This window comes from Lolium perenne, chromosome 1 (genome assembly GCF_019359855.2).
Source record: "Lolium perenne isolate Kyuss_39 chromosome 1, Kyuss_2.0, whole genome shotgun sequence".
Classification (NCBI taxonomy): Eukaryota; Viridiplantae; Streptophyta; class Magnoliopsida; order Poales; family Poaceae; genus Lolium; species Lolium perenne.
The window spans coordinates 40,332,123-40,353,675 of NC_067244.2; the positions used below are offsets into that span (position 1 = coordinate 40,332,123).

The 21,553-nt window shown below is 42.9% G+C and overlaps 2 protein-coding genes across 2 annotated transcripts; both read left to right on the forward strand.

The window, feature by feature from the left end:
• Positions 1–8,867: 8,867 nt before the first annotated feature.
• On the forward strand, positions 8,868–14,495 carry LOC127347366 (mitogen-activated protein kinase 14). Its single transcript, XM_051373560.2, has 10 exons — positions 8,868–9,025; positions 10,015–10,420; positions 11,310–11,437; positions 11,524–11,583; positions 12,188–12,337; positions 12,420–12,575; positions 12,664–12,875; positions 13,256–13,357; positions 13,472–13,608; positions 13,738–14,495. Exons 2-10 carry the CDS (start codon positions 10,024–10,026, stop codon positions 14,022–14,024), a joined length of 1,629 nt encoding a protein of 542 aa, XP_051229520.1. The 5' UTR covers positions 8,868–9,025; positions 10,015–10,023; the 3' UTR covers positions 14,025–14,495.
• Positions 14,496–16,824: 2,329 nt separating this feature from the next.
• LOC127347377 (ribosome biogenesis protein NOP53) lies at positions 16,825–21,203 on the forward strand. The gene is made up of 11 exons (XM_051373570.2): positions 16,825–17,132; positions 17,533–17,723; positions 17,806–17,901; positions 17,987–18,067; positions 18,216–18,326; positions 19,096–19,211; positions 19,609–19,728; positions 19,816–19,938; positions 20,428–20,494; positions 20,564–20,640; positions 20,832–21,203. Exons 1-11 carry the CDS (start codon positions 16,922–16,924, stop codon positions 20,848–20,850), a joined length of 1,212 nt encoding a protein of 403 aa, XP_051229530.1. The 5' UTR covers positions 16,825–16,921; the 3' UTR covers positions 20,851–21,203.
• The last annotated feature ends 350 nt before the right edge of the window (positions 21,204–21,553 follow it).

The following is a 21,553-nucleotide window of genomic DNA, read 5'->3' on the forward strand; positions in this document are numbered from 1 at the left end:
GCAAAGTTCATGTATGCATTTTACATGCATCAAATTCCCCACTTGGTCATTGTTGCTCTGCGAAGACTCACAATTGCTCCCTCATACACCACTATTAGATAGCTTCATTAGGAAGCATCTTCAAAAGTCCATTATCACCGAATGGACGGCAAACTTTAAGCATGTGATCTTCTCGAGATGTGTATCTTGAAGTGGCCCTTCTAAACCTTGACGATGATCACCACTTGATGTCATCCGCTCATGGGCTATATGATATCTTGCTTTTGATGCATGCCTGTGGAAAGATGCCTAACCCATGTAGCCAACACAAATACACACATATGATGGGTTAGTTCACAAAACATATTTGACAAGGCTTACCATACCACAAGATCACATGATCCAATGTGGTACATTTTGTATGCTTCATGAGTTGACCTACTTGATTTCAATCTTTGATCTTAGTCATGGTCAACCTTGTATCTCTTCATGGTCTATCATAATATATTGATCATCCATTGCTTAACACATAAGCTAGAGCATGTCTAAGTTGAGTTCCGCACAAGAACTCCATCTTCATTTCTTCTTCTTGATCATATCATATTCTTCTCTTCAAATCGTTGATCTTCATGCCAATACTCAAAGTGTGTCTTTATATTAATGGTATCCACACTTGAATCGAACACATGGATTACAAGAAATACCTATAGAATATTCCTTCATATGAACTGAATGAAACATTAGTCCATAAGGATTTTCATTAATTACCAAACCACACATAGGGGCAATGTACCCTTACAATCTCCCCCATTTTAGTAATTGATGACAATCTCAACAAGATAACTTATATAATGAATATTAGAAACAAGCGTGCTACTTATCCGAGAATAAGTTGTATACAAGATGTTGTATTTGATATGGTCAAGTAACACAAAGCTACTGGCCCGTATCAAAACCGACTCTACTCACACAAACTACAACTAATACAAGAGATGTGAGTAAAACCAACATATATATAGACCCCCCCATACACAATATATGTACACATATGATGAACTTGAATTTCATTGCAATGGCCCGTAAACATGAAAAAAGGAAAAGGAAAAAAATGAAAAAAAATAGATATTCTGTTAACACATGTGTTGCAAGGACAAAAGCATGGCCATAGCAGCGCACGTTCATTCAACTAATCTTTATTGTTAAGATGAAACCCGATGTTATGGTATGTCGGGTGGTGCTACACTTCTCACGATTACATAATAAATTCCACCACACTCAATCCCTTTAGAATAGACAACGTCATTTTTCACCCGCGTACACACACTCCTTAAAAAAGGCTAACAAACCTTATCATTCAAAACTACCAGTAACAAACCTTAGCGTATATAACCAAAGAAAGACAGCTAGCGAACATGTCGTGAAAATCTTGCGGGCATTCATGTCATGGCCCGTATGCCGAGTCCGCAACTTTCATGAACTCTCAACATCCAATTTGTATGCTCCAAGCAAGGTGGGGTCAGTTCTACACTATTATCGGTGGGATCTTGGACCCGTTTGTCTTTATGAGCTTGTTGATGACTGCAAGTGGACAATTCTTGTGTATCTAGTTTCAAAAGTAAGAGTATCCAACGACGGAAAGCCAGAGTTCAAGTGGTCGTAATACCTTTTGTTGCTTTTTTTAAGAGAATATTTAATAATTGTTCTAAAGTCTAGGTGATGCGTGAATGGTGAAAATAGTTGGGTTGTTTTGGCTTCAAACTAAACAATAAGTAAAGTGGAAACAATAAACAAAGAGAATAACTCGTAATGTAAAAGGATGAAACTGCAATAGGGCAAAGTGTTCGGAGGGAGCGTTGGTTTCACCACTAGCATTTACGAATTACGGTTATGATAGTCTAACCCTCCCTTCATGCGTATTATGGGGTGGAGCTCCATAGTTGGATGAGTGTGGATGAGCCATCAACCCCTCAACTCCCCATCCCTCATAACCACCACAATGATTGATAGTCAGCCACTTCAATCCACTATAATTAATGGTTTCCCCATGGTCGTGGCTAGGCTTAGCGAGTCCTCTCATACCCCCTTGACTAGTAAGTGAAGATCCAATACGGCATGTCACTTAGCACCTTCAACATCACCTGACGTGGGCATAACCCTTCGGGTACTCGACATTGCTATACCCGGTGCAAACTATGAAGGTGGACCAGCACGAGGACTCGACAAGCTGGACCTGTACGCGCCTCAACTTGGACTACAAGGAAAGAAGACTCCAATATGAATCCTACTAGGACTCTTGTAAACCCTAGCTTGGCTGATATATAAAGCCAGGCAGGGGCACCCCTTAGGGACACACACAATCAGAACCATAATCATAGAGGCGACACGCCTAGACACCGCAACTCGCGGATTAGAACTAGACTAGATCCAACAACTCCGCCTATGGCGGCCCCCTGTATACATATATTCATATAGTGGATTGCTAGCAGGACGTAGCGACCCTCCACCGCGGGGGCGTGAACCTGGGTATGTCGTGTACCGTCTCGCTCCCGGAACTTCCGTCGTCGCCTTTCTCTAAAACCCAAGCCCCTCATGGTGGGCATTGCCGAGGAACCGCCTCGTCAATTGGCGCCGTCTGTGGGAAACGCGGCGACTGGATTTCGTCATCCGGGCGGGATCTGTCGAGTACGTCATCAACAAGATTAGAAGATCAGAAAATTTGGATTTAATCCGAAAAGTTACGCGGGCGGAAATCTACATCTACATCAACAACTAGGTCACATCTGGCTGACTCGTATTCACCCGGCGAGTTCAATTCCATTGACAACTTCGTTTGGAGGCTGCTATGTCCTGTATTTACACAGGCAGGATGGTTCACTTCGATTGCGAAGATCGCGGCCGCAGCACTCAGCTTTTCTGGTTCACATCATCTATGGAAATAGTATCGGGTACAGACTCAAGTGGCTATGTGTCAGGAAGCAAAGTGCAACCCACGCTTGTCCATTGGGAGTAATTGGCGAAGTTTCCAAAACATCATCTATCGTTGCATGGTGCAAAGATCAGCAAATAAGAAAGAAAGAACAAGAAGAGAAGAGAGCGGGTGGCTGTCAAAAGTCAGCGTGATTTTACCTACACGGCAGGAGCACCCGCAAGGAACAATCAAACTACCGCACAGCCGAATTAAGTCTCGAGAAGCAGTGCAAGCTGTACATCACCAAGCCCAATCGCAGCTACAATTTCTGAAGTTCCAAAGGAAAATTCAAAGAGTCGATCAAATTGCTTGCTAGTAGAGCTAGCTCGCATACATAAAAATTTCCAGTGGAAACAACGACATCACGGATCCGCCAGATTCATCATCCGACACAAGGATCATCAGTCTTTGCGCCCCAATATAACTGCAGTTTGGAACAAAATTTCGGGTACCTTGCTCGGATGACTGCGCCCGCTGTCGCGCACCAGCCGTACTCGAGGGCTCGCCTACCGTGGACCCGACATTACGGACCCGATATATTCGGATGCTCACCCGCCACGGATCGGCCATGTCAACCGCGTCCTCTTCATCGGCGACGTCAGCTAGGCGCCGCGTGGATTATCTTGGATGGCGCAATTATTTCGGCTGCGCCCGCTGTATGGATTAACTTGGATGGTGCAATTACTTCAGCCGCGCCCGTCGCATGGAGTATCTTGGATGGCGCCATTATTTCGGCTGCGCCCGCCGCACGGTCCCTCGAAGATTCGACTGTGCTCACGGTCCCTTGAAGATTCGACTGTGCTCACGGTCCCTGGAAGATTCGACTGTGCTCACGGTCCCTCGAAGATTCGACTGTGCTCACGGTCCCTTAAAGATTCGACTGTGCTCACGGTCCCCTGAAGACTATTACTCCCATCGGGAGCACCGGATCGCTGGGCGCTGGTTCGCTAGAATCCACGCTGGAATTATAGAAGATATGAAGACTATTACTCCCATCGGGAGCACCGGATCGCTGGGCGCTGGTTCGCTAGAATCCACGCCGGAATTATAGAAGATATGAAGACTATTACTCCCATCGGGAGCACCGGATCGCTGGTTCGCTAGAATCCACGCCGGAATTATAGAAGATATGAAGACTATTACTGCCATCGGGAGCACCGGATCGCTGGGCGTTTGTTCGTTGGAATCCACGCCGGAATTATAGAAGATATGAAGACTATTACTCCCATCGGGAGCGCCGGTTCGCTGGGCGTCGCTTCGCTGGGCGCTGGTTTGCTGGAATCCACGCCGGAATACAAGAAGATTTGAAGATTATTACTCCCATCGGGAGCGCCGGTTCGCTGAAACCCAAGAAGATTTGAAGACTCAAGTTTTGAAGAATTGCAGTAATTCGGGACACCCGAACTACATCGTCAGGAGCCTTGTTCGTATATTTCAACGAACATCGGTGCGATGGAAAATACGCCCAGAGATTGCACTCTAAAAAAGCCTCTGAAACTACGAGTGCTATGATGCATAATCAACGGGGACATTGCTCTTTTCCTTTGCTATAGATGCCTCAAAGAGTGCCGCAGATATCAAGGATAATGAAAAAGCCTCTGAAATTACGAGTGCTATGATGCAAAATCAACGGAGACCTTGTTCTTTTCCTTTGCTATAGATGCCTCAAAGAGTGCCGCAAATAGCAGGGATCATAAAACAACGGGGACCTTGCTCTTTTCCTTTGCTATAGATGCCTCAAAGAGTGCCGCATATAGCAAGGATCATGAAACACGTACAAAAGCGACCCACGTTCGGTACTTTACTTATGGAAGTATCAAAGAGCAACGGAGTCATCGGCAGAGCTAGTGCTTCCGATACATTCGGGAGCTGCTGTCAGAACATACATCGGTTGAAAGCAAAGTTGCACATACAACGGGTTTAGCAAGACCTGCAACACGAGCTGATCACTCAAACAATTTGCTGACCAACGAATACACATACGCTTAAACGGGCAATTAAGATTTGCTCCTTCAAAATTTGCCAACGGCATTGACATGGTAAAAGTACATATATTTGTACCTACCGAAAAACTTACAAACAATGGCATCAACGATGCTCAAAGGTGCATTGAGGATTGCCCCTTGAAATAAACAACAATGTGTCAACGGCACCTGAAGAAAACTGTAAACATCGGGTCACTCGACTTGAGTCTACTCACGGTTGCAAGCATCAGTGCCCAGACTCGGGGGCTACTTCCATCGGGAGCGCTGGACGTGCATCCGATAAAATTATCGGCTCCTCTGGGCCATCATCCCAATCATCGGCTCCTCTGGGCCATCATCCCAATCATCGGCTCCTCTGGTCCATCATCCGAATCATCGGCTCCTCCTGGGTATCATCCGAATTATCGGCTCCTCTGGGCCATCATCCGAATCATCGGCTCCTCTGGGCCATCATCCAAATCATCATCTCTTCAGGGCCATCATCTCAGTCATCGGCTCTTCTGGGATATCATCTGAATCATCAACTCCTCTATCTATGGCATCATCAGAGTCATCGGCATCAAGTTCTCGGAACTTGAAAAAGTTTACGGTGTTTGACTTAGCATTTTTTACACCCTGCACATAACTATTTCATATTTATCTACAGGCTCGGGGGCTACTCCCATCGGGAGCGCTTGCCGCGCACCCGATAAAAATATGGCAACCTCGCCAACAAAGAAGAATAAAGTTGAAGACATCGGCATCAACAATCAAGATCTTCGAGTAGTACAACTTGAGTCTATGCGTGGCTGCAAGCACCCGCCCATAGACTCGGGGGCTACTCCCACCGAGAGCGCTTCGCGCACCCGACAGAAAGCAACTTCGATTCTACATCAAGCACAAGATTCAACAGATGATCAAGACATTCGGCGAAGACAACTTTAGTTCCTGCCCGAAGCTTCACTTCGGCCAGACACTCGGGGGCTACTGACGTGGGCATAACCCTTCGGGTACTCGACATTGCTATACCCGGTGCAAACTATGAAGGTGGACCAGCACGAGGACTCGACAAGCTGGACCTGTACGCGCCTCAACTTGGACTACAAGGAAAGAAGACTCCAATATGAATCCTACTAGGACTCTTGTAAACCCTAGCTTGGCTGATATATAAAGCCAGGCAGGGGCACCCCTTAGGGACACACACAATCAGAACCATAATCATAGAGGCGACACGCCTAGACACCGCAACTCGCGGATTAGAACTAGACTAGATCCAACAACTCCGCCTATGGCGGCCCCCTGTATACATATATTCATATAGTGGATTGCTAGCAGGACGTAGCGACCCTCCACCGCGGGGGCGTGAACCTGGGTACGTCGTGTACCGCCTCGCTCCCGGAACTTCCGTCGTCGCCTTTCTCTAAAACCCAAGCCCCTCATGGTGGGCATTGCCAAGGAACCGCCTCGTCATCACCCTCTAACCAAGAGTAGTTCCCTCTCTTGTCGCGTAGGAAAATGTTACGTGTTGCACAACACATAACATCGAGAAAGTTAACTAATACATACAATCATGAATGAAAAGTATAAATCATCTTTATTCAACACATAATGTAGCTAGGGTTTCTCCAAGACTACCCAAAAACAAGGGACACTACTCACACATAGGAAATGAACATCATCATAATGGTATGAATGGAGGTGTAACTAATGGACGAATCCTTATGTAAATTCACAACAAAGTTTAGAAATTACAACAAGATGGATGAATGAATGAGGTGAAAATGGTGATGTCGATGGAGATGCTGCTGTGATGATGAAGATGACGCCAAATCTTCCAAGGGTCTTTGTAGTTTCAAGGATTGATGGCCCCGTGCTTGTTTCACCTCCAGATCCCTTTTGGAGGTGAGGTTTTTGCGAATTCCGGTGTCTCTAGATCTCTGATTTGTGATCTGTCTTCACAAGGCGGAACTATTTAAAGGGACGAAGCCAACCGACAGGCTATACATGCATCGATACGGGCAGGCTCTGCCTGTATTGGTGCTCGTTAAACTCCATGGAGCTTCTCCTCGTGAGGCTCTTCCACCCAGGTGAGCGTATTGGTGCTCGTTAAACTCCCTAGAGCTTATCCGCGTGAGGCTCTTCCACCCAGGTACGTGAATAATTATTTTGGAGTCTTTTGTAATATTTAATTTGCGTATTTATCCAAAAAAAAATGGCGCGCTAAGTCTCTTTTTCAAATGAGTTTTTCGTATCTGGAATCCTGCTGAAACAAGCATAAAAGGTGCGCGCAAGCGCGGTAAAATGGTAAAATCCTACCGCTACTAATGCAATAACATAAGATAAAAATATGATGCAAATTGGACTCATCACTTGTTAAAGACCATGCGGCGTGTTGGCCGTTGGATCAGCATTCTGCACATTCGACCGTCGCAGTGCGATCTTACCGCAGCCACCGTGGCATCCAACATCCACAAAACATATGTTGGTGTTTGTAACACAATCACAAGCTTCATGCACTTTCACATGTTTGTTTTATAGTGAAAAATAAGTGCACATATTCATCCTTATTCTATTGCAACACATGTGATATTTTTTTTTGAGGATAAACAGTATGAGAGAATCCCACTGAATATTTTATAATTTATAAATAAACAGATTCTTGCACATGGTCATAAAAGGAAAACAAAATTACATTATTCTTGTCATTCTATATGTCACCATTCTCAACTCTTGAATGTAAATTGCTTTCCAACTTTGAAATGTTGGATCCTCGTTCTTGAAAATTTTGTTATTCCTTACCATCCAGATTTCCCACACAACAAGAATGATAATCTTCATTGAGAAATGAATTTTTAGCTTGTCTCTTACGTCTGAAAAAGCTTCCATCACAGATGTGTTTCTTGATATTGAGGGCAAATGAAGTCCCAACATCCAGCAAAAGGGCATATGTCCAAAATAAATGAACCAAAATTTCCTCATTTTGACATTGTAAAGTAGCACATGAGTATGATGGTAAATGCCAATTCTTTCTTCCCAGCAAGTTTCGAGTGTTCGGCCTCTCATGACTAACCAGAAGAAGAACTTGTGCTTTTTTTTGACATGATGATTTCCAAATCTAATTGAAGTGCTAAGGAGTGTGTCGAAATCCAATCATCATTCTATAAGAATTTTGGGATGAAAACTCATTACTACCCCAAATATTGTCAAGCATCCTGATTGCCTTGCTGATAACTTGCTAGGTGGAGTGAGATAATGCAAGGGGTCAAGCGTCGATGTAGGGAGAAATGCAGAGTTGAGAGAGAAAAAAGGAGTATGAAAGGTTCAAAGGTTAATTTTCCGGGGTAGGAGAAATACACGACAGAGCGATGCCGAGAAGGATGGCGACACGGTGGAGAACAACAACATGCAAAATGTAGAGTATTGTGCTGCTACGTGGTGAGTTCAAGGGGAGAGGTGGACTTCAGTCACGTAGATCCGAGGATTGGGAAAATGTACACACCCAATGACGAAATGATGAAACATAGAACGTTGCTGCCTTGGTGAAAGGAATTAAATAGTACATTGGATTTGTAGCTAGTAATAGCATCAATAGGTAATTCGAGAGTGAAAGAATCTACATTGAAGAACCAAAAAAGTCCAATTACAATGTATTTATACGTTATGTCATAGTACTTGTTCTTCCGTTACAATCGCATGGGCATTCAACTCGAAGAGAGTGACGAATAAATTGGGCAAATGACGTGTCTTGAACAAATCGTGGTCACCGTCGCCAAACAAGCAACAAAACAGGAAATGATCCGCCACCTGAAGCCTCCATGCCGCCCAACAGCCTTTCCTATTCGAGTGGGTGTGCCTCCAAATCAAACGAAGCCAAGCGATTTTTTTTCCTTAACCAAAAAACAACAAATCCGCGAATTTAGTACTCCTACTAGTTGAAAAAAGGAAAATCCCGATATAAATTCCGAAAGCTGAGGCCACCGGTGGTCTCCTCTCCCTGGACTTCCCAGCTACCGCCGTCCCTTTCTCTCTCCTCGAGCTCTTCTTGGATCGCAGCTGGACTCCCCGGCCGCGTCCTCCAGCTTTCTCCCCTCCTCCTCGGCAAACGCGTGAGCAAGTGAGCTCCCTCCCTCCCTCCTCCCCCTCTCTTGCTGGATCCGAAAGATCCTGCCTTTCTCGCGCAAAGATCCATCCCCTCCTCCCTCGGGAGATCTGCTCTGCAGGCCGGATGCGGCAGGTTCAGAGGAGGAACAAGAACGCCCCTCTCGCTCTGCCCTGCTGAAGCGTGCCTGCCGTTTGTCCGCGCGGTTAGCTGGCAGTGTTTCTTCTTGGAGTAGATTGGTAGCGTTCTTGGTTAGAGATCTTGGGAAAGTCTGGAGCTTTTGGTCGACGAATCGCGAAACTGTGCTGTTCTGGCAGTAGGTTAGTTTGCCGCTGTGGAATTTGGGGGACAGGATAGATCTGTTCGATTTGGAGCTGGTTGCTTTAGAGGCTCGCAAGCCTAAATCGATACTACTCGGTAGGAATGGCGCTAATGTTCATTAGCTGTTACCCTGCTAAAGAGACTCTCACTTGGCGCTATGAACTCTAGGCTTCAATATTGTCCATCGGGCAAAAGTTCCATCTTGTTCCGGAGAATGAAACTATGCCCCGTTGACACCGTTGCATCATGTGGCTCTAATACTGTTCGTTTGCCTCCAAGCAACTTTCGAGATAAAGTTAATTATTTGATGCTGTATAAGCCATGGTAGCTGTATGAATCCTCCTTGGAACTTAGTATCTCATGTATCTGGCCACTGAATGAAATTATGCCCCGTAGACACCGTTGCATCATGTGGCTCTAATGCTCTTCGTTTGCCTGCAAGAAACTTTCGAGATAAAGTTAATTATTCGATGCTGTTTAAGCCATGCTAGTTTGCGCTGTATGAATTCTCCTTGGAACTTAGTATCTCATGTATTTGGCCATTGTTTTCTGTTCATAGTCCTCGTCACTAGAATCTATTTCACCCTAATATTTTTGTCAGTATCACGGGCTCTCCATGTGATAGTAAAGAAACCCAAATCAGCAGTGCTCAAGCTGACTCCATTCTGTTTCGTGTGACACAGGCATCTCAAATGGATTTTTTCACCGAGTATGGTGAGGGAAACCGGTACAAGATAGAGGAAGTTATAGGAAAAGGGAGTTACGGCGTGGTCTGCTCTGCTCTGGATACACACACGGGTGAGAAAGTTGCTATCAAGAAGATAAACGACATCTTTGAACACGTGTCTGATGCAACACGGATACTTCGTGAGATCAAGTTGCTTAGGCTCCTAAGGCATCCGGATATTGTGGAGATAAAACACATTCTGCTTCCCCCGTCAAGGAGAGAGTTCAAGGACATATATGTTGTTTTTGAACTCATGGAGTCTGATTTGCACCAAGTGATAAAGGCTAACGATGACTTGACTCCAGAACATTATCAGTTCTTCTTGTACCAGTTGCTCAGAGGGTTGAAGTACATACATACAGGTAATTGATTTATTTTCACGTGAAAGATTGTTCTTTTGCATATTCCAACAACCATTGATAATGATTTATCTGTTACAGCCATGGAAGTTCTATTAGTTAACAGTGAAATTTAGTTCAAAAGTATTGTTCTAGTAGCTGACGACGATGTAATGACCATAACGAATTTAAACTTTATAATCAAGAATCCCTGTTTGAGGCTGGAGAACTTCGGTTTAATTTTTTTATGAATTAAGTGTTTGTGATCAAGTAGGTAGTTGATCCCAATATCCCATTATGTTAGGCGTCAATTGTTCTTCACAAGTCCTGTTATGCTGGGCATATTTTGGAGCAGTAGGTTTACGTGGTTTTTTCCCCCATCTTTGCCCCTCCGCATGGTCCACTACATATGTCGATTTATTACTCTGGTCGCTTCATGCGGTACGTATAGCAGTCGAATGGGGCAAGCCAAATATTCACGGGAGGGCAAATCGGCCACCTTTTTGTCTGGTTGCCAAATTATCGAGTGCGCTTGTGGAAGGGGATAACCCCTTGCATAAAACACCAAAGAGAGTATTTTTCTATTTTATTTTTGGGATGATAAGAAACACATTTTTTGCTGCAATAATAGCAAATGAACAGCACATGTCAATCATCTTCCCCCATGTAAAGACCAATATGTTTAAAAATATTTTTTGTTCAAATTATTTTAGCTAGTCGATTGCAATCAAGTACCAGTACTTTTGTCGCGTGAGTGGCTAAAACTGCAAATGTGGCATTACGAGATGATGTGCAATAAGGTTTATTTTGTCTTCACTAAATACTCTATCTGTGATTCCATTTGTCAGTCAATCTTGTCTGTGATACAAATACTCCTGTGATGACTGATGCGTCTTCCAATAGCTTCTTGCAGCAAATGTATTTCATCGAGATCTCAAACCAAAGAATATCCTGGCGAATGCTGATTGTAAGCTCAAAATATGTGATTTTGGCCTTGCAAGGGTAGCTATAAGTGATACTCCAACAGCCATCTTTTGGACGGTATTACCATTTTCCCTACCATGCTGCCTGTTTCTTTTAGCTAGTCAATATTGGTAGCAGCTGCTAATTGCTTATCCTGTCTGTAGGATTATATTGCGACAAGGTGGTACCGAGCACCTGAACTGTGTGGATCTTTCTTCTCGAAGGTCTGAACATGTTAATGTTTTAATGATTTGTGATATCCACATAGAAATTTATTACTGAATTTTCCCTAATTACTCCAATAATCTGATTTACCTCCTTTACTGTTTAAGGCCAGAAAGGTGCTGCAACTTTGTGACAGCAAAGCAAAGTAACCTCCCCACTGACATTTCCTTCGTAGTTCTTTTCCTAATAGGTTATGTTCAAACATATCTTTGATTATGGTCTTAGGGGCAACATGGTAATAAGACAGCATTGTTTATAAAAAAGTATTAAGGGTGGTTTCTAAAATCCAGCACAGCTCATGCTGTTCCTGTCTGCTATACTCTGCTTAGGATCACTAACTGTTAAAATGATTTTTTTTTCTTCATATGTAACACATTTGTTCTTATGTTCATGGTACTTGGAGTGCTTCAATGCCATTCTGTCTTCAGTAACTACCTTGTTTTCCATATTTATTTTCACAAACCAAATGATTAAGCTGTAGAAGAAAGAAGGGAATCTGTAGATGTAATTCAAGCACCTTATGTCTAGGGTTGACTTATCCAGTTCTACATAATTTGGAATATCCCGAGCACCTTTAACATCATTTTCTCCAATATCTTGCAGTACACACCAGCAATAGATATATGGAGCATTGGCTGTATATTTGCAGAACTTCTAACAGGAAAACCTCTTTTCCCTGGGAAAAATGTGGTGCATCAACTGGATATAATTACAGATCTCTTGGGAACGCCTTCTCCAGAAACAATAGCTAGGGTCAGTATACTCTGGCACAAAACAGTGGTATTTCCAATAAAATCCTCTGATGTTTGTAGCTAAATGTACTTACACTCTACAGATTCGAAATGAGAAGGCCAGGCGCTACCTGAGCAGTATGAGGCGGAAAAAGCCTATACCATTCACGCAGAAGTTTCCGAATGCAGATCCATTTGCACTAAATTTGTTAGAGAGAATGCTAGCATTTGATCCAAAGGACCGGCCAAGTGCTGAAGAGGTAGTTTTAGTACCACAATTTTTTTCCTATGTTTTGCTTTCCTTGTAACCTCCAGTACCAGCAGCTAATGTATTACACATGCTGTCAGGCTCTTGCTGATCTTTATTTCAAGAACATAGCTAGTGTGGACAGAGAGCCTTCTGCACAGCCCATTACTAAGCTCGAATTTGAGTTTGAGAGGAGGAGAATTACGAAGGACGACATAAGAGAACTAATATACAGAGAAATTCTGGAATATCATCCAAACATGCTGAGGGAATTCCTTGAGGGCGCTGAGCCAACTGGCTTCATGTACCCAAGGTGCGAAGTTGTCTTTTGTTACTTTAACATTCTCAACTGACGTGGGGTGCCTTTTTCAATTCCCCGGACTATTTTAGTGACACTATTCTTACAAGCCAGTTTAGTTGTGTGAATACACTGTACATTTTTTTGGTACCGTTAATGTCTGAAGGCCTGTGGATATATAAAATCTATCTATATATAGCGTGGTTAGTTTTTTACTCTTTTGAAGATGCTGATAGTTGAGAAATAAAGCATTTGACAGTTGTTCTTGTTTGATATGCATTAGGTAGTATTACATACTCCATGAGTTCGCATTTGTTGCCTGGAGTCAGTCAGGCTCTACATAAGCTACTGACTAATTCATCGAACTAACATTGGTTGCTCTAATGGCATTTCAGTGCAGTAGATCATTTTAAAAAGCAGTTCACATTCCTTGAAGAGCATTATGCGAAGGGATCAACAGCTGCACCGCCTGACAGGCAACATACTTCGTTACCAAGGTAAGATGTTGTCCTTTGCTTTATGGTACGGATGGACTGATGTTATCAGGCTGAGTGTTATCAGGCCTGATCTTTGAATGTGTGGTTCTTGACCGTCTATTTGCTTCTTAACAGGCCGAGTGTTATCTATTCTGATAACCGGCCACAAGGTGCAGCAAACATCACTGATGATCTTTCCAGGTGCATAATCAGAGATAATGCACAAAAAACACAGAAAGATCCTTCAGTTGGTGCAAGCCGATTTCCTCAAGGTAAGCATGTGGATCTTCCAGTATATTATTGACTTAAATCTGCAAACAGACCTATACGAATATATCCTGAACTGTATCTGTTAGCCCTGGTAATTCGAGACTAACTTGATACATCGCTTCATCTTACAGCTGCTGCTGCTGCTGCAAGGCCTGGTAAAGTGGTTGGTTCTGTGCTTCGTAACGGTAACTGTTCAACATCTGGTACCGATCAATATGAACAGCGAAGGGTTGCCAGAAGCCCAGGAATTGGTCCGAACGGTGTTCCTTCGGGCAGCTCATACCCAAGAAGGAACAACACCTGCAAGAGCGAAACAGGTGAACCTGAAAGGATCAACGTGAGCCAAGCTGGGCCACCAAAGCCATATGCAGGAAACAAACTACCTGCTACCGTCGATGGCCGCAACGGGCACTGGTAGACTGCTGAAGCAGTACCAGAAAAATCTTAGTCATGGCACATCGTGAAGAGTTGCTCATCAAAAGTACACGTTCAAACACTTCTGCACAGAGTTGTATTATTTGTCAGGTTAACATCTCCAAAAGACCGCAAATGAAGTCCTTGAGATGGGCGGTGGCTCAACTTCTGAATGAGCTGGTACAGAAGACTACCTGGATTTTGGTAGATTCAGTTCAACTGCTCCTGAAGTTGGTGGAAACCTTGCGGTTGACCTGACTAGTGGTGTTACTCACCGGTGGCTCTGAAGATGGGTCGAAGCACTCAATTGTACACTATCTGATATTGTAACTTGCAGGTTAATCGACTTTATTGAAGTACTTTCTAGTTGCTAGTAGCTTGTCATTCAGCTGCAGCCTGTAGTACTGAACTATTTACATGTCTGATAAACATTATTTGGAGACAACTCACTATTCAAACCCCTGATGTTGTATCATTATCCTTGAGGTTCTCTGACCGAATTCGTAATATGACCTGTATTATGCACCATTATAAAGTTGCGACGCTGAAAATGGAAACAATGTAGGTTAAAGGTTCCTTGATGGTATTTGATTTGCCAATTCGCAGAATATGTTTACAAGTCAATTTGAATTATTATTTTATGCACGTCTTCAGCATGCTTAGCAATTCCACCCTAATGGTTTATATTTTTTTTTCTTAAGGATGTATAGGCATATAGCCCTGAGAGGGCCTTTGTGCATCCTAGGGTCATCAATCGAGTTGGAGAAGGACAGCGAAGCCCACCACCATTTTTCCAAGAAAAAGTAAAAACAACATCGCCCATGTCTCCCTATTCCATTTTTTTTTTTGAAAGGACTCCCTATTCCTGATTTTGAGGCCACTGACGAATGCCATCGAGTAACACACCCTGCGGCCACCACTGCATAGAGTCGAGCTGAGGGGTATGACGACCACAAAAACCTTCAAATATTCCACCAGATCTGATAGAAGGGTTGGACGACCACAAAATGCTGAATAATCCACCAGGACTGTCTAACTGAACTCTCAGCATGTTCCACTTAGGTATTGCTAGCCCATCGGAGTGGGGGCAAAGCATGAACGACTTATATTGACACAAGAACATTGGCACCACCTCTCCATCATTGCCACTATAACTTAACCTACATAGAAGTAGGACGTAGTAAGATCCATGGCATCTGAAGGCCACGAGGCTGGGCTTCAGATTCGGAAAGACCGATAAGCATGCCGGTGGGACGGCACACCTCATATGGTCTTCAATGACTCTTCTAGGCTTCTAGCGGCTAGTTTTTCTTCTTCTCAATGACTCTTCTAGGCTTTTAGCGGCTAGTTTTTCTTCTTCTCTGGAGTGGAGACATGCGGCTGCCTCTCATCAGGGGCGGAGCTACTTGAAGCTACCAGGGTAGAAAAAAAAAACCCTGCAATTAGCCTGAAATCTAGTGTGTGCACCCTCTAGACAATGGTTTGTGCACCCGTGTGGCTTTAATTTGTCTAAAATTGTAGGTTAGCTAGGAGCTGTGCACCCTGATAAGCTTTGCTCTAGCTCCGCCAGTGCCTCTCATAAAAGTATACTTTCCTTCAAGATGCTAAAATGTCTACTTTTATGCTCGGACTACCAATACAACCCTGGACACCTAAACGTTGTTAGTAAAAACTGCACTGTGGCGGTGTAAAACTCTTGCACCGGGAGGAGCTCCACTCTCCCTATCTCCCACCAACACCACTAGTTTCACGCAGCCTTGAATGTCACTTCTCCCATCTCTCTCATTGCTGCATCTTTTGCCATACCATGGCCATCCGTCGTTGTCTCCCTGTCTTATGCCTTTAAGGTCCGCCTCGCACGCCTCGACTTGCCTTAGCCATCCTCCCAATACATCATCTATATTTAAGGGCTATCACGCGCCTCGGCTACCTCTAAACTCGGCCACATTGGAATAGATGGAAGAAAAACAATGATCAAGTGAAGGTGGCCTCCACTTGTCATTGATTGCATAACGAAAAAAGAAGAGTGAATTCCACTTTTTACCCTATAGTTGCGCGTTTGTGACACATATTACCTCATTTAGTGCAATTTTTACAAAAAATCACATCTAGAAGTATTTAAACACGGATTTACCCCAATTTAGCATTTTGTTTGTTTTTGTTAGATAGAACCGGCGTATTTCGTCGATGTGGTGCGACAAAATGCGTAATATCGAAGGCCATCATCTACGATTATATCCAGACTTCTCTTATCTAATTGTTCCATTCCTCATCCTCGTAATGATATTTTTGAAAGTCGGTAATCACCTCACACCTTTCCCAATGAGTACGCACCAGAAATCAAAGGTCCAAATATTCTAAAATGCCTAATCTATATGATTTTGTATTTAACGGGGTAATTAGTGTCATAAATGCAAAACTACATGGTAAAATGTGGAATTCACTCAAAAAAGAAAATAGGATGTAAGTATTGGTAGTTTGACGAATGACCGTTAGAGCATCCACCCCCCCCCCCAAAGGACCAAAAAAAACCAAAATAGGAGTGCCGGAGAGAGAAAATGCGCCCAATCACGTCCCCATAAACAACTTTTGTGTCGTCGCAAAATTTACTTTATCCGGTGCCCCTAGAATAAAATTATATATGCTCTAGAATAAAATTATTTTCATTCTGTTTATCCACACGAACGAAAATTAACTTGCCGTTTGCACCAACGTCATCCTCAGTGGGCCCACAGAGGGGTGGAGCCCACATGGCAGTCCACCAGCTCCCCTGCAAGTACGCCCAGCCCGACCAAGGCCACAAACCCTAACACTCCCCCTTCCCTCCCAAAACCCTCCCCGCTTCCCCGAGGCGGCGGCCGGCGGCGCGAGCAACCGCAACCGCAACCGTAACCGGCGGCGATGGGGAAGGCGGCCAAGGGCTCGCGGAAGGGGAAGAAGGCGTGGCGCGCCAACATCCGGACCGACGACATCGACGAGTTCTACGAGAAGCAGACGCGCGACGCCCACGCCGGCGCCGCCGCGATCCCCTCCCTCCCGTCCGACTCCCTCTTCTTCGTCGACAAGCCCGCCTCGGCCTCCACTTCCTCCGCCGCCGACCCGGCCCCCCAAGGTCCACTCTCTTTTCCTCGCGTCCACCATCGTTAGTTTTCGGAGCCGGGAGCGTGCTGGTACAAAGACTTGAAATTTCTTGAGGTTTGGTGGTCTAGCTCCGGACTAGGATTGACGCTTAGTCCGAATTTTAGGTTAAAATTTGTATGTTTAGAATGCAGTGACATGAAATTGCTGATCGTATGATGTTATTATTTTGATAGTGTATTAATCTAGTGGCCTGATGTCGTGTCTGCTCATTTCGATGTCAACCCACCAGGGTTCTCATATTATCCATAATGGAATTGTTACACTACAATCAGCAGAAGTTTGTCTGAATCGCTATTTCTGTTGCTGCACATGTATGTTACTGTGCTTATCCTGCTAATGCATCCGTACTGAACGTATGTTGCTGCTTGTAGATGTTCCTGTCAAAAGGAAGATTGAGAAGAGCAGGGAGAAGGTTCTTTACCACGAGAGCGTGTTGAAGCGGAACCCGTATGTGCAGCCAGTCCCGTCTTCTTTGGTGTCAAAGAAGGATAAGAAGAAGTTCAAGAAGCACGCAAAGAAGAAGGAATTGCAGGAATCAAAGGAGGAGAAAACTGTTCCCATGGTATTTAACTGTTGGAGAAAAACATGTCTTCCTTTCTCTATGAGGCCCAGCTTGCTGATTGCTGTATTGGTTTGTTTTTCAGGAGGAGGATTCAACCGAGCCAAACCTTGACATCTGGGGTGGAGATGGTAAAGCAGATGCTTTGCCTAAAAAGGGGATGAAAAGGCTTATGAAAAATGTAAGTTTGTATTGGTAAAATCTGCAGCTGTTCCATTTTTTGTCGGTCTTAAAAGTCCATTAATATCATGGATAACTGCTTGCAGAGGTCTACTACATCTGTTATTCCTGCGGTTGAAGTTGAGCCTCCAGGGTGTTCGTTTAATCCTAAATTCGAAGACCATCAGGTATGTGCTTGAAGATATGTTCTAAGTTTTAAGATATTTGGAGCTTTATCCACTTACTAATCTCTAGAGCTTTGGCTGTTGGATATCTTGGTAAATTTGATAAATATATATATTCTCTTACAGATGTTTATTTTGTTGGCCTTTGCAGGACTCTCTTGCTCAAGCTGTTGCTGATGAAATGCGTAAGATCTACACGAAAGAGTTAGGCCCCAAACCAGTGCCACTCACTGTTCTTGGTGAAGCAGTCGCTGAAGAAGACGTAAGTTCTATGACCAACTCATACTGAGTCTTAAACATAGCCCGTCCTGAAGATGATTTAAGTTTGGACAATATCCCAACCTCCTATATGAATCCTGAACTATGCTTTTAAATACTCCTCACACATTGTACTAAGGTATGCATTATGTATTTAAATTCCTTTTAGAGAGTTAGGTTGTATTGAAGATGTCTGTTGTATTCTGGAAAGTCTACCTTGCACCAAGTATAAAAAATTCGTTGTAATGATGGATTTATCGAAGAGAATGACCACCATTTAGGTACAGACAGCATTAGTATAATGACTGAGATTATTCATCTATTCTTCAAAAGGTGCTATGATAATTTCTCATTCTGAGATTTTCCATTCTAGTCTCTAGAATTTCTGCAAGTATAAGATTATACATATGTTCGTCAAAGTAGTCCATACCCAGGCTGTTGCCATCTAGGCTATGAAGAGTAATTTAAGCAATTTAATGTGAATTTTGTTATTGAATGTGTATTTGAACTAGATTGGTTCATTCTTGAACCTGAAATGCTCAAAAGCAGATGTACAAGAACGAAATAATATAGTATGGTTCTGAAGAGTAATGTAAGCAATGTAAAGTACCTGTCTGCTGTTGACTTATTAGTGTCGAAATAATGTAGTATGGTTCTTTTTTATTACTAGTGTCGAAATAATATAGTATGGACCTGTACTAGTGGCTTGTGTGTGTGTGTGTGATTTTACATTACATTTAATAACTATCTTTTTTCTTTCATCTGGCCTGCAGAAATTTTTCCTTGATGCTGCTGATGATGGAGATGGAGATGCTGCAGAAGGTGGTGGAGATGGAGTTGCTGCAGAAGGCGACGGAGATCAGGATGCTGATGCTCTAGCTGGGGAGAGGTAAACTCGGTTATGTCAAATCTATAGTTGGTATGTGTAATGCTGTACTGTTTTGGCTTTAGTACATGTTAATGATGACTTAAGTTTACTGTCACACAGTCAATCATGGTGCTAAGCTTTGTGTTAGTTTTTCCTCTGATACCATTAAACAGCTAGCAGAGTATGATGCTGGATATCTGTTTAGAGCACCTAGATGAATACACATTTGCAGTGTTTCTGATAATGTCCACGTGAATTTTAGCTTTGCATCTTTAGAACCTCTCAAGAGCAGTTTGTAAGGGTTTTGTTTTGAAAATAAGCTCCCTTTTTTACCCTTCAATTTAAAGGTTTTTGTGTCAACTTTTAAAATATTATAGGAGTCTAATACGTTTTATTGGTATAATTTATTATTTTTCAGGAAGACCAAAACAAAAAGAGTTACAAGAGTAGAACTGAACAAAAGAGCTCGTCGTAAGGAGAGGTTGAGGACAGAAGCAGATGCAAAGAAATTAGAAGTTCTTTCGAAGCAAATTGACAGGTAGGTTTCACATTCTTATAGTATCAAGCTCCCAAGAATGGTCCAATCTTAGTCGTCTGGTTACATTATTTTTGCTATTTTTTGCAGCTTGCCTAATATAATAGCTGAGATAGCTAAAGAGGATGAGGAAAAGGAGAAAATGCACACGCGGCGAACTCTCGCTAAGGAGGAAAGACTTAAGTCAGCCCCACGCCGTCTGGGCAGACACAAGTATGTTCCTAACATGAATTTAGTTGGCTCACACTTGTTTACAGTAATGTCCCCCCACAGTGGCGTATGAGGTCACATTTAAGTTAGTTGCTGGATGTTTCTAAAAGACCAGCACTAGTTCATTTTTCCTTCTTGAAGGTCATGCAATTGTAATTCAGGGAAGCTCTCTGTGAGAACTATTATGCTGTATTTTCCGAACAGCTGCAGATTTATCATAGCAAATCTGGTCTGCATATTTTAATGTTGCTTATTTTCATGAATCTTATCATTGGTAGGAAATCTTTTTAAATTTGGTGCAAGTTTAAATATGAAGTTAATCTGCTCACTGAGTTTTTTTTATCAATTACCCATTTTATGTTTTATAAAATTTGATGACGGTGTTAATAATTATTTTTGGGCTATATTTATACATACAAGTAATGTACGTGGTGAGATTTTGTACTTGCCATTTGATATTCCGATACTAATTTCAAAATTTGAATCTAACAGATTTGAACCAGCACCAGTTCAAGTTCTGTTGACAGAGGAGATTAGTGGTTCTCTTAGACAGCTGAAGGTAACATCTTTTTTTGTTTCTGTGCTGTCTAGAATCATGCAGGAGCTAACTGCTAAATGTTATATGCAGGGGTGCTGTAATCTAGCGAGGGATCGCTATAAGAGCATTGAAAAACGTGGTATGCTTGCACCAAACAAGAAAATAAGGTATATCTTTCTTTCTTTGCTGATTAAAAAGTTCTAGTGAGCTAGTTGTTATTTCCTTGGTTGTCTTGTATGCTAAAATAATTGATATTTTGTTGTCATACCAATTGTTGAGCATAACTGATGTTCTTCGGGAGAAGTGTAAATGCTTTATAGATGCCCCATCTTAAACACACGTATTTGTCCATGAGCAGCAAGCGTCGTCGTCGCTGAATGCATGGTGTACGTCCAGTACGTTGTGGCAACCTGATCGGGTAGTCCTGCCAAAGAGATGTACTGCAAGGCAAAGGATGTGGTGGTTGCTGAAGTATTGGAGGACAAGCGCCGATGACCCTATGTTCTATGGAAGGCAGACATATGCACAATTTTGCTTCGTTAGTTTTCAGGGGGCATTTGAATTTTGTTTACTCCCCTTGGTGTGCCTGCTGGAATGCAAGTCTATGTCGGACTTTGTATCTTACTATACATTGTAATAGAACACTGTTTTTCGATGGCAAGTATAATACCATCTCCTTTATTAATCTGTATTTCAAGAGCTGGTATAAAAGAAGGTGGGTTCTTGTTCATGGCAATCATCTGCAGAGTTCAGTATGGCAGCAAATTTATACATGCATCGCTACCGTTACAACCATTCATTGTTGACCTGCAGCCGACTTGACTGGCATGAATGCTTACAGTGCGATACGGGCATTGGCTTTTTTTTTGTAGGAGAAATTTGAGAAGAAAATAGAGGGAAGCTTTGCATATTTTGGGTGCAATTGGGAAGGATAATCTTTCCGGTGTCTAAACATTTTCTTGACAACAATGTGCAATTTTAGCCTAGTAAGACAAACAAATGCAAATACTAAGAAAACTTGAGGCGATGATAGACATAAAAAATGGCCCAAGGTGCAGTGGAAAATACCATAGGAAAACT